The 16,091-nt window shown below is 38.8% G+C and overlaps 1 protein-coding gene across 4 annotated transcripts in view; it reads right to left on the reverse strand.

Annotated features, from left to right (window-relative positions):
• LOC308463626 (protein FAM169B-like) overlaps positions 1 to 16,091 on the reverse strand; it is a 61,872-nt gene that overhangs the window by 44,734 nt on the left and 1,047 nt on the right. For 3 of the 4 annotated variants that reach the window (XR_013979633.1, XM_080982204.1, XM_080982203.1), the window contains exon 2: positions 1,167 to 1,300. The exons of the other annotated variant lie outside the window; for it this stretch is intronic. Coding sequence is in view for 2 of the 3 variants with exons in the window: in XM_080982204.1 (XP_080838330.1) it covers positions 1,167 to 1,300 (134 nt within the window). In the remaining variant the exon portion in view is untranslated. The remainder of the gene's footprint in view (positions 1 to 1,166; positions 1,301 to 16,091) is intronic. 4 annotated transcript variants of the gene reach the window in all.

Consider the following 16,091-nt stretch of genomic DNA (forward strand, 5'->3'; position numbering starts at 1 on the left):
TTGTGTGAGAAAAGTTAGCCAAGCATGAGAAAAAGGAATTGTTGCCAAGTCAGAACGCAACCTTGTAAGAAGCTGTGTGTCAAGAAGCTTATATCTCCTGCTCCTTCTTGCCAAATGTATCCTGGGAGCTGTTTCAGCTGAAATTGCTTATTCAGCTGTACTGAATACTGTAAAAATACTCTTGATTTTAGTAATGGCAGCAACTATGGGCTTGTCCACGCTTGTCCCATGCCTAGAAAGCACAGGTCTGCTGCTTTCCCATTGAAAACCCGCTCCTTACCACTGAATCGGAGCAAACGTCAAGCTGCAGAAAACCCAACAGATGTTTGCTTCATTTCAGCAGTAAAAAGCAATATATCCCTGGAGGAAAGGAGTGGGGAAAGCAGAAATGTGGATGAGCCCTATGTTTCAGCATTTCTCTCCAGCCAGCTGCTGTACTCTGAAGAAATCAACTGACTCCTGTTCGGTGTAGTCTATTCCCACTACACCACTGATAAGCTTCATCCTCCATGAATACTCTTTCAAAGCCATCCAAGTTGGTGGCCGTTACTACAGTTTGTGGGATAAGACTTGACAGGGTGCTGAAGCCCAAGCAACTGCTTCAGGGAACCAGTTGCTGAGGTGGGATTAAGTCAAGTAAGCTATTGTAGGCAAACCAATGGGCTCATGTTTCAAAGCCCTCTTTAAAAGGCAAGGAAAACAGGCATGGACAACACTAACACCTACAACTGGCAGGCAATTACACAACTCTGGATTGATCTGAACTGATTTACATATTGGAAAACTGGGCTTCCGTCCCTTCCTGATCAACAGGGTAAATAAATTCTATTTGCTTCATTTCAAGCTCAAGATTCTGCACTGGAGAAATACTTTACCATAACTCTAAATGGATATGGCCAATAATGGCCTTTGCCTGGCCTAGCAAGTAGTTTTTGCTTGTTTTTAATTTCAGCCCGTATGAATTTAAGTTATTAAGTTGCATTTTGCCCACTTCTGCTTTAGAGACTCTTTCACTCTCATCAAGAAACTAAAAAGTCATAGTTTGGCTTGAAACATGTAGTGATTTTTAACTCCATAGGACTAGCCAAGTCATCATTACAAAGAATTCTGGGCAAGGGTGATTTCATTTTGCTACTTTCTAGAAAGAAGAAGTAAACTACACTTACTTTCCCTCTTCCTGGAATAGATAAAAACTCAACAGCAGATGATGGCTCCTCTAAAATCTTTGTATAATATGAATGAGCTTCTTCTTCCAGAGCCTCGGGATTTTCACCTTTAATATCCACTGGATAAAGATGATCTAGGTGAAAGGAGAATGTTAAATATTGGCCTGTTTATGTGTACTCGTCAAACACAACATGAGTGTCAAACTGTGCTGCCGGGTAGCACCATTGCCTTATGAAGAAAATACAATGAAGTTCTTCACACTCTATGCAATAATAAGAATATTTTTAAGCAGTGCTGTGGTGATTTACTATTAAATATGCTACTTCTCACTAGGATTGCAACACTTAATAAATTAAGTGGTTCGATTAATAGATTAAAAACTAAAATGAACTTTAACACAAGTAGTTATAAAAATTTCAGATGCCATGTGCTATCCTAAAATATATTATTTCATTTTCTTACTCATGGATGGGGAACTGTGGCCACTGATGGACTCCATCTCCCATCATCCCTCACCATTCGCTATGCATGCTTGGCCTGATGGGAGCTGGAGTCCAACAACACCTGGAGCAGGTGTGGGGAATGTTTGGTTCTCCAATTGTTGCTGAGCTACAACTCCAATCATCCCAGGGCAATGGCCACATTTGCTAAGGCCAACAGGAGCTGCAATTCAGCAACATCTGGAGGGCCACAGAATGACCACCCCTGTTCTAAGAGAATGTCTGCTATATACACACACATGCTTCATAAAATACGCATTTCACTCAGAGAACTATATAGGATGATTAATAATTATATTTAAAATAACAAAAGAAAGTATATTTTGCTACAGAATGGTTTTTTTAAAAAAAAATACTGAATATTTTTGTTTAATTGAGCAACAGCCCTACTTCTCTCCAAACTCAAACTTTGACCACAATGGTGTACAACTTTTTGTAGGATCACTCATTCTGTCTCACATAGGAGGGCCTAAAATGAGAATGTATACGAAAGTATATATAATGAGAGTATATAAAGCAGCAGCAAAACTACAGGAACAATTTTGCTCCTTCACAGTAGCCAGAACCACAAAGTAACTATAACATTTTCAAGGAAAGGTAGAGAAATGTATATACCTAATTTCTTATGTTATAACAAAACCACAGCAATAACAACTAGCTCAAAATGGTCTCTTCTTAGATTTCTGCATAAGCAAAGAATTGAGAATTTCCAAATTGGCAAAACAAACCTGAGAGCTATTTCCTTCAAACGTGCTCCACTGACTAAAATCCCTTTGGTTTTTAAAATTTTCAACCTTGCAACTGAGATACATTGCACATTAAATAATTTGTCCACTATCGTACATTCAAAGTCTTTGATTATGGACATTTTCTAAACAAAGTAAATGTTTTTGCAAGAAATGGAATATATATTTTATATCTATTTAACTAATTTACCAGATCTGTTAAAGATTAGTGGAGAAGTCAGGTGGAGGAGAGATTTAGGCAGTGAGAGCAGGGGCAAGTGTTAAAGCCTCCCCCAACCTGCCGCCCCAAAACTGCTCTGTTCCCAACTGTTCTGAGTGAAAACTTTATCTAAGAGGGTTATTGGGTCACCTTTACACCCATTTTCCTGCCACTACAAAATGCCATTCAGCAGGATAGGCTTCAAAATTACTTCCTGGCCTTCTCAAGCTACCTTCTTAAGGCCTAATATTTCCTAGGAATATTAGCCAGAATGGTGGGTAAAAGGTAAAGTTAAAGGACCCCTGTATAGTTAAAGCTATGGTTTTCCCAGTAGTGATGTATGGAAGTGAGAGCTGGACCATAAAGAAGGCTGATCGCCGAAGAATTGATGCTTTTGAATTATGGCGCTGGACGAGACTCTTGAGAGTCCCATGGACTGCAAGAAGATCCAACCTATCCATTCTGAAGGAAATCAGCCCTGAGTGCTCACTGGAAGGATAGATCGTGAAGCTGAGGCTCCAATACTTTGGCTACCTCATGAGAAGAGAAGACTCCCTGGAAGAGACCCTGATGTTGGGAAAGATTGAGGGCACAAGGAGAAGGGGATGACAGAGGACGAGATGGCTGGACAGTGTTCTCAAAGCTACCAACATGAGTTTGACCAAACTGCAGGAGGCAGTGGAAGACAGGAGTGCCTGGCGTGCTCTGGTCCATGGGGTCACGAAGAGTTGGACATGACTAAACGACTAAACAACAACAAAAGGACCCCTGACCGTTAAGTCCTGTCGCGAACGACTCTGGGGTTGTGACGCTCATCTCACTTTACTGGCCTAGGGAGCTGACGTTTGTCTGCAGACAGTTTTTCCAGGTCATGTGGCCAGCATGACTAAGCTGCTTCTGGCAAAACCAGAGCAGCGCACGGAAATGCCATTTACCTTCCTGCTGGAGCAGTACCTATTTATCTACTTGCACTTTGACGTGCTTTTGAACTGCTAGGTTGGCAGGAGCTGGGACCGAACAACGGGAGCTCACCCCGTCATGGGGATTCGAACCACTGACCTTCTGATTGGCAAGCCCTAGGCTCAGTGGTTTAGACCACAGCACCACCTGTGTCCCATAGAATGGTGGGTAGTGAACCTCAAAATAAGGCAGGCCATATTAACAACGTCTGTGTTTGAGACTATGAGCGCAAGCATACTGGAGTATAGCATACTAGAGTAATCACAAACTGAGCAATACAACAGCGGTTAATTTCCACTGCAAAGCATAAGTCAGCACTTTGTACTAAAGAAACCGTGGGGTGGGTGAGGGGATATAAGAGAGGTACACCGGCCCTCCTAGAAGTATGTCAAACAACCATATTAGGCAAAGGGGATCCACTCCACATTAGGAACAAAATGAGACATCATTATTATTTAATGCGCTAATAAGATATTTTTAAATAGAGGAATGCTTTGCAGGATTAATACCAATCTTATTTTTAAAGTTTTTATGCACAGATTTAAGTTCTGGGTATGTGTTCCATAAACAGCAAAATGTGTGGCATTCCATCTATGAAGCTGAAAAGCACCCTGTATTCTATCCCAGTAATGCCTGAATTATGGATACAGCATTTTGTTTGTCCCTCCTGTAAACATGCTGGCAACATAAATCTCTTAACCTTTCAAAATCTCTTAGTATTCTTCATAGTGGTTCATGTGAACTTGTGTGATGATGATCAATATATAGAAATACAAAAAGCACAGAAATATCACAGGGCAAAATCTTTAGCTAAATATTCTTGCACCCAACATACTAGGCAGTATAGAATCATAGTATAGAATCACAGAATTGTAGAGTTGGTAGCGACCCTGAGGATCATCTAGTTCAACTCCCTGAAATGAAGGAATATGCAGCTGTCCCATACAGGAATCAAACCTGCAACCTTGGCATTATCAGCAATAATGTTATTCATGTTCTGTTTAACCCAGCAGAAAATATAGTGTCATAAGTTTAATTTACTTTCAAATCTGGGTATTTAACTTTTCAGTAGGCAAGATGGCACTGCATTTGCCGTTCAACTTCTTCAGCATGTCTGTTTCTCAAAATGTAAGATGAGATACAGACACGTGCCACTCTTCTTTCTAAAATATTTTGAACTGCAAAAGCAGATCTCATAAATATTCTGTTTCCATAAGGCCAAAGTGTTTTTATACATGACAAAACAACTCTTGCTGTTGTCTCACAGAGTGATGAGAGAGAAGTAAAAAAAAATCCAAAAGTTGGGGGTGGGATAAAATTTGCCAATTTCCTTTTTCTACTTAGATACTGTTTTCTGCAACTGCCTGGGTTATGGAGTGTCTCTTTCAACAGCTCTGTAACTGGAGATTCCAAAATTCCAAGGAGAACTTTGTAGCCAATTTAAATTGCTGGATTACATTTAAAACAGCTATTCATCCACAGCTACGTGTTAAGAGAATATTGAGCCAGAAAAGCTACAATAAACCAGTTTGAATCTATTTAAAACAGAACAAACTTATATGACCGTCACCAACAAAGGGGGGAAATGAGAGTAATAAAATATGAGGGGTTCTCTGCAACCGCAGAAAAGATACAGTGCAACCATCCAGAGGGTATATTTAGAAAAAGAGGCCTCTTGCATTTGAGAGATTCCAGACATTCTAGCCGTTGCATTTCTGCAGAGCTGAGAGGGACTGCCATCTTAAATAACCCAAGCTGGTAAACAAGGTCATGACATCACATAGGCTGATTCTACAGCAACAATGTCAACAAAGGTCTCAAACCAGCAGGTTGCCGCCTCAGGTCTTTTACATGTGGTAATTAGCTACATTCACACCAAAAGTAAAATATTTCTGTTGAATCTAAAGGAAATAACATACATAGTTTATATCCCTGTCTAGGAATCTTCTGTTAATCATGAAAATACTAGTTTCAGAAAGGAAGAGAGAAAGAGCTCCGTATCTAAGGCACCCAAAAATGTGTCCTTTCTTCAATTAAAATTAGCACAGAGATCTTAAAAGCAATCAGCCAATTTCCTTTTTCAGATGACTTATTTCTGGACTTGTTTAACTGATTTTAACAACTGCAAACTTAGGCTTTTAGATACAGGAAATCACATCTTCATGACAGAAGTTGGAAGAAGATTCATAAGTTTTTTTAAAATATCCTTTATTCTACAATACTTTACAATACCTTCCACCTTCCAGTACAAAAGGACATTTTTTACTTACTGTATCTATCCACCTGCAGAGCATCCTAAGCATCTGCCACAGATCTGCCTAAAATTGGACAATAAAATTGGTTATCTAGAAAAAAATTCACTGCCCTAAATTAATTGAGAACTGATATAGCATGCTTGACTTATATTTAGGAAACAAAACTAAGGCTGTAATTCTATACTTGCTTATCTGTAAGTAAGCACCACCAAACTCAATTGAACTTACTTCTGAATAGACATGCATAGGGTTACACTGTTTAAAAGGTATCCCATTTTAATTTGATTGAACTGAATGACTGAATGACAACTCAATAGCATATATTTCACTTGCATTAGATTTTAAAGGAGGAAATGATGGCTCAGAAAATTGTTGGAGGGGATGCGCAGTCAAAGGTACATATTTCCATATGTGGTGGTGTTGTGACATCATCAAACCCTTCTGGAATGCTGTTTTCAAATAAATAAGCTTGATATACAACAAAACAATTGAAATGTCCCCTGCAATAGCACCACTTGCACTTAGGATCCTGTCTGCTCGTGATTATCCTAAAGATGACATCTTTAGCCTTTCTATTGACTGCTGCTTGTATGGATAGCCAGATGTTGAAAAACCAGTGATGGGCTGAACAATGATTCTTGATATAACAGACTATGCCAGGTGAAAGCAGCAAAGGGCAAATGCTATTCATATTCCTTTTATAGCATGTGGCAACTGTACATAGTTCAGGCTGTGGCAGGAATCCACCCAGCACTCATGGGAAAATGTGGTGTGATCTTTTAGAGTTATCGAATGAAACTTTAACACATAGCATGATAAAAGTCTGTAATTTTATCAGGACAAGTTACTTGTTGTTTACTGTTGTAACAATTGTTTTCTCAATATTTACCTTCTGTACCATGAAAATAAATAAAAACAGTATTTTTTAAAAGAAAGGAAAAAAGAAAATTGTTGGCATAACAATGCTTAGCATGCCATAAAAATTTTGCAGATAAACAAATTTGCTTTCCAAAGATAGTCACCTGGGGGGGGGACCAATCACAACTTTGATTTTAGATTCGACTTGTATTCAAACTGCCAATCAAACTGCAAGAAATTTTGTGAAATAGGACACATACTAGAGTTAATTACGGTGGCCTCCAAACTCACTTTGCTTGAGATTTAAGATGGATGGAAATGGCATATGTTGACATGATTGCTTAATCACTGCATCATGTAAATCCCACTATAAAACCACAGTTCTGATTAACTGTAGAATAGTTATTTACTGTCTTGAACTAAAATTATGGTCATTCAAACCCACAGGCCTAGATCACCTCATTACTGATTCAGCACAGCCTGAAGCCAGCAGGAAATATTATTATTCCATAACCAAAAGAATTTTGCCTCTACAGTACAACAGGAAAAACACAATGCTTTTATGTAAAATCCTGCAAGTTCAATAAAAAGGCCATCAAGCTGTCCTATATGTATTTTAACCAATCTTCTGTTCCAAACCTCTGCAAGCAAGCCAGATCTCTGTCAAGAACTGACCATAGGTTATTGCACAAACTTAATTTTATTTGCTTAAAGCTGTTCTTAGTGGAATTTCAAGTCGTAGAAGCTACCAAATCTCCAAATGAAAGGGCCTTTAAGAAAACCTTCAAATTCTCCTAGTGTAGTGGCAGATGTGGGAAACAAAGAGGGCAACTCATCCTTATGATAGGTAAACTGGTAAGACTACAACCCATCAAACTGAATAGTGACAGGTGCCCTGCCCCCTTTTCACTGTTAAATCCTGCCCCCTTTGGGCAATGACCCAAAAGAGAGATTTTGGAAAGAATCCCAAAGCAATCAAAAAAGAGGCAAGATTTGCGGTGAAAAGGGGACACCTGCCACTTTTTAGTATGATGGATGGTACTCCTACTAATCTTCTGCCAGTTACCCACTTATGACTCACATGGCATTTTAAAGGATTTATTTGTAATAAGAATCCCATGTTCCTTGTGTTGTCATTGAGAGATGAGGTTCCAGCCACTCTAAACTCCCTCCTGACCTTCATAACCTTCAGTTACTATATCAACCTACAGCTGACATCAGTGCTGTTAAAGTGATGAATAATCAAATTATTTCCACACTGGGTACATCAATGATATAATTACCCACTTTCAAATAGAGATCATGCCTGTCCCCGAGTAAAGCCTTTACTGGTTCAATCAAGCATGTTTAGGAAGGCTGAAGGAGTTAATGTAGGTTTGCAGAAGTATAAAAATCAGAATGCTAACTATTGAGGAACGGGCAGCCTGAAGTGGAAAACTGAGTGGAAGGGGGAATGAAATGCAGTCTTATGTAGTATGCTAAGGCTGACTGGCTGGAATAGTGGATTTTTCAATATTTTGTTGCAGAACCCACTTGTCACATATTACAAAGTATTATCAAAGAGACTCCTCTAATAAAGAACCAATGAAGGAGACTCCTGAACTTTTTAGCAAATTACTGGCCCATGAGATTTTGTTGTTGATAAGATTTGCTGTTAGGAAATATAGCATTTCATGCAAATTATTATTCATCTTCTGCAAAAAATATGGTGTGTAATAAACAGACAGATGTTTTCTGGAGTTTAAAGTTAACCTGGAATTTATCCAGCATTGTAGATTTTACTAGTATTTGAATATTTAAAATCCCTTACTTCCAATTCAAACAGTTTTTTGTAGCTATATTATGTTTAAAAACTACACACCTATCTCACACAATCAAAAAATTCAATAATGATAATGATAATAATAATAATAATAATTTATTTATACCCCACCCATCTGGCTGGCTTTCCCCAGCCACTCTATTCTATGTGGTAGGAGATTGTTGTATCACATAGAAGAAAATATCTGGATTGATAAATTTTATAAATCTGCTTGCTTGCTAAAGAATTACAAATCTGATGTAATACTAATGTGGTAAGTTTTTAAAAATCTGGAATTAAAAACAAAAAATGAGATTATATTATGGAGCACCTTGTCTTTGTTGGTTGAAGGAATGGATGACATTGGAGAATTCACATATTTTAGACTTAGAAGGCCATAATAATATTTTAGGTTGGCACGCTTATTTATGGTATCAAAAGGTGAAAGTACATAAAGGATTTACAAATCATATAATTAGAAAAAAATGGTATAGAGTATGTGATAAATACAAAAAAATTATTAGAGGCAAAAACACCACTTTGGCTCTCACTGTTGGAAGCTATAGTGGTAAAGAATATGATAGAAGGGTGGACAACTTATAGAGATTTATTAAAACAAGGGAGGAGAGCATCAATTGAAATAATTTAAGGCATTATCAGGAAAATTAACAACATGGATGCAATATCATCATTTGAACTAAGTATTTAATAAAGATAGGATACGAGGGTTTGGGGAACAAATATCACAACTGGAGAGAGATCTGCTGCAATGTAATGAAAAAGTGTTATCTAAAATTTATAAGATATTATTGGATGGGAGACAAAGGATGAGCAACTAAAATCCTCAATGATACATTGGGCAATAGATATTGGTCATAATATAGATATGGAAGCATGGGAATGATTGTGGAATATGGATATAAAACTTACAACATGCTATGGTTTAAGAGGAAATTATTTGAAAATGTCACATCGATAGTACCTACTTAACACCGAGGAAATTGGCAAAAATGTATAAAATGTATAAATCAAAATCAAATAAGTACTGGAAATGTAAAGAAAAAGAAGGTTCTTTTTATCATATGTGGTGGTCTTGTAGTAAGGTTAAAGCTTACTGGGAAATGATATATTTAATGAAAAGATGTTTAAAATAACATTTTTTTTAAAAAAACAGAAGCTTTCATTTGGGAAATTATAGGGATGGAACGATCCAAACTGTATAGAAATTTATTCATTTATGTGACTACAGCGGAAAGAATGTTAGTTGCCCAAAAATGGAAAGAAGAAGCCCCAGCAAAAGAAGAATGTACAAAAACTTATGGAATATGCAGAAATGGCAAAACTTACTGGAAAAATAAGAAATCAAGATAACAAACTTTTTATAAAAGAATGGAAATGGTTTATTGAATATTTACAAATAAACTGTAAACATATAAGACCATTGGCAGGATTATTGTAACAACCTGCAGTTTTATAAGGTAGATGAATAGAATAAATGAGTAAAGTTAATTTGGAATATGCAGAAAATATAAAATAATAAATTTAAGGAACTGCAGAAAGAGGGGGAAGGAAGTTGAGTTTTGAAATGTATAAATGATTGTAAAATTATTGAAATGTATAAAACTGAAAATCATATATAATATAATAATTTTAAAATAAAAATATAAAACTGCATACAACTAGAGAAGGAATTCAAGCTGCAGAAATATCATAGGAAAAAATTACTCGAATCTTTGCTTTCCAAAGCTGAAGTAGGAATATGAAGCAGAGCCATCATTATTTTCATCAAAGAGAGGAAGAAGGTCTGAACAGTCACACCTGATTTGAAATAAATCTGATTTATTTATTACAGACAGGAAAATAAGGCTGAAAGAATGCAGTCCTGAATATCATTTGGCAAAAGGGCGGCTCACAAATGAAAGAAAGAAAGAAAAGAAAAATATACTACCAACAATTCTAACAAATAGACCAACTGAGGTTTATGGTGGTATAGTTTTGTGCAACCAACTTTAATTCTGAGGCATCAATCAGAGACAAGTAAATCAATTTTAATGATAAAGAAGAGACATAAAGGTTTCAGTTGTGGGGGTTTGACATATCTCCAAAATATGACTGTATAGAAAACTGGAGGTGGAGGAAAAAAGAATATGTTACTGGTATGCGTAAAAAAAAAGGAAAGAAAAGGTGTGGGATTAGCAGCTTAATTTCAAAGCAGAAAATTGACTTAGACTTTGCATAAACAATGCTATACCTTTAAGCATTCTGCCTGACAGTCAGGGTTGAAAAACAACCATTCAGTCTGAAAGCAGAGCCTATTAAAAAGCATGATGTTTCTAAACAGCATCTGTTATGTACTAATAAGCATTATTTAAAGGACACAGACCTTTAATTGCTTCCAAACATGCACTTATTCAAAATTGCCACAAGGCAATCTTTACCAAAAGCATCACATGAGCCCACAGGAATCCCAACAATACAATACAAAATGTTTTTTAGTTTTAATTTGACTTGAAGTCTCAGAGCGCAACAAATGTATAGAGAGGCACTTTTTGCGAATTGTATGAAAATGTTTGTGAAGCTTCACAAGAATGAATTGCAAATAAGAATTACATCAGAGCTATTTGCCATCTGTTGTCAGCAATGCTGTCTTGCTAAAACTGGTCACCAGACTGCAGTTTTGTAAGTTTAAAAGGCAACCTTTTAAATGTGTAACTAAGCAGAAGGCTCTGTGTGTGCTTGACCTAAAACCTGGAAGTCACTTGGCAAATTCATCACAAAGCATGATAAGGATTTTTCGCATGCTTTGTTATTTAGAATACATAATGTTGCTCATGTACTATAAAAGCACAGGGGCAATGTTTTAAAATAGATTGTGTTCATGAAGTTTTTTCATACAAATTCTACAAAACTAGAAGATCAAAATACCCTCAATAATATCTGAATTACAGTTGAAAATGTACGTTGTGGATGCTGAAAATGAGTAGGACTAATCTCAATCCAGGTCTCAATATTTAGGGTGGCATTCAACTAAGTTTCTTCTCCCTGGTCACGGATTCTACCAGTCATTTCCGCCAGTTCCATATAGTCCATAAGTTTCAACTGCCATTCCTCCAGCGTGGGAAGTTCTTGTGTCTTCCAATACTTTGCGATGAGTATTCTTGCTGCTGTTGTTGCATACATAAAAAAAGTTCTATCCTTTTTTAACACCATTTGGCCGACTATGCCCAGGAGAAAGGCCTCTGGTTTCTTAGGGAAGGTATACTTAAATACCTTTTTTAATTCATTATATATCATTTCCCAGAAAGCCTTAATCTTTGGGCACGTCCACCAAAGGTGAAAAAATGTACCTTCAGTTTCTTTACATTTCCAACATTTGTTATCAGGCAAGTGATAAATTTTTGCAAGCTTGACTGGGGTTATGTACCACCTGTATATCATTTTCATAATATTCTCTCTTAAGGCATTACATGCCGTAAATTTCATACCTGTGGTCCACAACTGTTCCCAGTCAGCAGACATAATGTTATGTCCAATGTCCTGTGCCCATTTAATCATAGCCGATTTTACCGTTTCATCCTGGGTATTCCATTTCAGCAGCAAGTTATACATTCTTGACAGATTCTTAGTTTTGGGTTCTAACAGTTCTGTTTCTAATTTAGATCTTTCCACCTGGAAGCCAATTTTCCTGTCCAAGTTATATGCCTCCATTATCTGATAATAATGAAGCCAGTCTCGCACTTTGTTTTTTAATTTTTCAAAGCTCTGCAATTTCAGTCTATCTCCATCTTGTTCTAAAATTTCCCAATATTTCGGCCATTTGACCTCCATATTGACCTTTCTCAAGGCTTTCGCTTCCATTGGTGACAGCCACCTTGGGGTTTTGTTTTCTAGCAAATCCTTATATCTTATCCAAACATTAAACAGCGCTTTCCTGACAATGTGGTTTCTAAATGCTTTATGTGCTTTGACCTTATCGTACCACAAATATGCATGCCATCCAAATACATTATTAAAACCTTCCAAGTCCAAAATGTCAGTGTTTTCAAGAAGTAGCCATTCTTTCAACCAGCAAAAAGCTGCTGATTCATAGTAAAGTTTAAGGTCTGGCAGGGCGAATCCACCTCTTTCCTTTACATCCGTTAGTATTTTAAATTTTATTCTGGGCTTCTTGCCCTGCCAGACAAATTTAGAAATATCTTTCTGCCACCGCTTGAAACAATCCATTTTGTCCACAATCTGCAAAGTTTGGAACAAAAACAACATTCTAGGCAGTACATTCATTTTTATCGCAGCAATACGGCCTAGCAGTGAAAGCTTCAGATTTGACCAAATTTCTAAATCTTTTTTCACTTCTGTCCACCAAAGCTAAATCCTTAAACCTGTTCCTCACTTCCGCTCTGCATTCATAAGGGATTTGATTTAGATTGTGTCTTACTGGCCCAGTGGTTTTTCCTACTTTCTTCAGTTTTGCTATAAGAAGCTGGTGATCTGAGCCACAGTCAGCTCCAGGTCTTGTTTTTGCTGACTGTATAGAGCTTCTCCATCTTTGGCTGCAGAGAATATAATCAATCTGATTTCGATGCTGCCCATCTGGTGATGTCCTTGTGTAGAGTTGTCTCTTGTGTTGTTGGAAAAGAGTATTTGTGATAACCAGCTTGTTCTCTTGACAGAACTCTATTAGCCTTTGCTCAGCTTCGTTTTGAGCTCCAAGGCCAAACTTGCCAGTTGTTCCTTTTATCTCTCGACTCCCTACTTTAGCATTCCAATCCCCTATAATGAGAAGAACTTCCTTCTTTGGTGTCATTTCTAGAAGGCGTTGTAAGTCTTCCTAGAATTGGCCAATTTCAGTTTCTTCAGCACCGGTAGTTGGTGCATAATCTTGGGTTACTGTGATGTTAAAAGGTCTGCCTTGGATTCGTATCAAGATCATTCTGTCATTTTTGAGATTGTATCCCAGTACAGCTTTTGCCAAACTGAATTCGCCCATTCCCGTCCATTTTAGTTCCCTGATGCCCAGGATGTCAATATTTATTCTTGCCATCTCATTTTTGACCACATCCAGCTTACCAAGGTTCATGGTTCTTACACTCCAGGTTCCTATGCAATATTTTTCTTTACAGCATTGGACTTTCCTTTCGCTTCCAGGCATATCCGCAACTGAGCGACCTTTCGGCTTTGGCCCAGCCACTTCATCAGCTCTGAATCTCCTTGTACTTGTCCTCCACTCTTCCCCAGTAGCATGTAGGACACCTTCCGACCTGAGGGGCTCATCTTCCAGCGTCATAACTTTTATATTCCTGTTGTCTTTGTCCATGGAACTTTCTTGGCAGGGATACTGGAGTGGCTTGCCGGTTCCTGCTCCAGGTGGATCACGTTTGGTCAAAACTCTCCACTGTGACCTGTCCATCTTGGGGGGCCCTGCACGGCATAGCTCATAGCTTCTCTGAGTTATTCAAGCCCCTTCGCCACAACAAGGTAGTGATCCATGAAGGAGACAAATATATTAACATAAATAATAACATGTGTACCCTTATGGGCAGGTTGAAGGGTACATGACTATTCAGTGAACCCATGAGAGATGAGGAAATGAGAAATAAGATGGCAGTACAGGTTAGGGTAGAGAGAAAGGCAATCACACAGAAAGGTCCCAAGAAGACAGAAATAAGCAAAAGAAAAATCAAACAGAAGCCAAGAAATTAAAAGTAGGACCCATGTTAAAGTAGTTAACTGGTAGATTCTACTGGCCAGTTGCCAATCTCCCCTTCTTGGGCAGGGTTCTTAAGCTGGTAGTCACAGACCAGATCCAGACACTTTTGGAGGAAACTGATTTTCTAAATCCATTTCAATTGGGCCCAGTTTTGGCACAGAAACTGTTTTGCTCGCCCTGCATGGTTACCTTTGTTGGGAGAGAAACAGCGGAAATGTGTCCCCGTTAATTCTCCTCGACCTCTCAGCAGTTTTACAAACCACCAACCATAGTATCCTTCTGGAGCCCTTCTGGAGCAGCTGTCCAAGTTAGGTGTGGGTAGCACCGCTTTGGAGTGGTTCTGGTCCTACTTGGATGGTCGCTTCCAGAGGGTGATGCTTGGGGAGTGCTCTTTGGCCCCATAGAGCCTTCAATGTGGGGTTACTCAGCATTCAGTTTTATCCCCTACGCCAGTGGTTGTCAACCAGTGTGCTGTGGCACCCTGGGGTGACTAGAGGAACATTCAGGGGAGCCCTGGGTGCCATCATTTCATTAACTTGCAGCCCCCTCCAAAAAAAACCACACCAAAAATCCTCCCCAGCTTCTGTAATTAACAGTTCCTTAGTTTTACAGAGAGGGCTTGAGAAATGCAAGAAAACAGCAAAGTAGCTTGATGGGGTGTCTGCCTGGATATGTGTGTGTTCTTGAAAATACAGTGGTGCCCCGCAAGACGGAAAACCCGCTAGACGAAAGGGTTTTCCGTTTTGGAGGTGCTTCGCAAAACGAATTTCCTATGTGCTTGCTTCGCAAGACGAAAATGTCTTGCGAGTTCCTGCGGGGTTTTTTTCCTTTTTTCCCAAGCCGCTAAACCGCTTATCAGCTGATCGGCTAAGCCGCTTAACAGCTGATCGCTAAGCCGCTAATACTGTAGCGCTAATCCGCTAAACCGCTAATGGGCTTGCTTCGCAAGACGAAAAAACCCGCAAGACGAAGAGACTCGCGGAACGGATTCTTTTCGTCTTGCGAGGCACCACTGTAACCCTGAAAGTGGGGGGTGCGTTTCATGTTTCTCTCTCCTTCTACCGTCAACATCCCTCCCCCTTCTTCTCTACCTCTCCCCCCAGGCAACCCCCTCCTCCTTAACAGGGAGATTATTATGCTTATTACTAATTACCCACTCTTCACCTTAAGATCTCAGGGCAGGTTATAACAGTTTAAAACAAATTACAATCACTAAAAATAAGGCAGGATACCTCAGTCAGTAGACCATGAGACTCTTATAAACTTAGGGTTGTAGGTTTAAGCCCCACTTTGGACAAAAGATTCATGCACTGCAGGTGATTAGATAAATGACCCTCCCCTCATGGTCCCTTACAACTACAATTCTGTGATTCTACGATATACACCTCAAGTGTCAAAAGCCAGGGTAAAGAGGTCATCAGCATTCACTGAAAGTGGTATAGGTGCCAGGCATCTGTGGGGAGAGTTCCAGACCTTAGGGGCTGCCACAGAGAATGTCCTGTTCCAGACAATCACCAACTGAGACTCTGAGGGCAGAGTAACTACCAAGAGGGCACCCCCTGCTGATCTTAGCACCCAAGAGGCTCTGTAGGAGAGTCTTTCAAATATTTGGGGTCTAAGTTGGGTGTTAAGCTGCAATGTGAGCACTTTCAGTTGGGCCAAGAAATGAACTGGCAACCAAATTACACAATGTGGCTGTTTACTGAGCATTCAATCCAATTTGTTTGCAGGGAGGTTATATGAAGCAACTGTTATCTCACTCTTTCCAGTGCATTTCCCCCCATCGCCTTCCTTACCCCACAAAGTCCTGGAAGGGTACCCAATTCACTTTGATTGCAAAACCTGAATTTGTGGTTAGAGAACTGAAAGCCATCCACAAATAGCAGTTTGGAAGTAGC

Source organism: Podarcis pityusensis (genome assembly GCF_964106645.2).
Source record: "Podarcis pityusensis genome assembly, chromosome: 14".
NCBI classification, from domain to species: Eukaryota; Metazoa; Chordata; class Lepidosauria; order Squamata; family Lacertidae; genus Podarcis; species Podarcis pityusensis.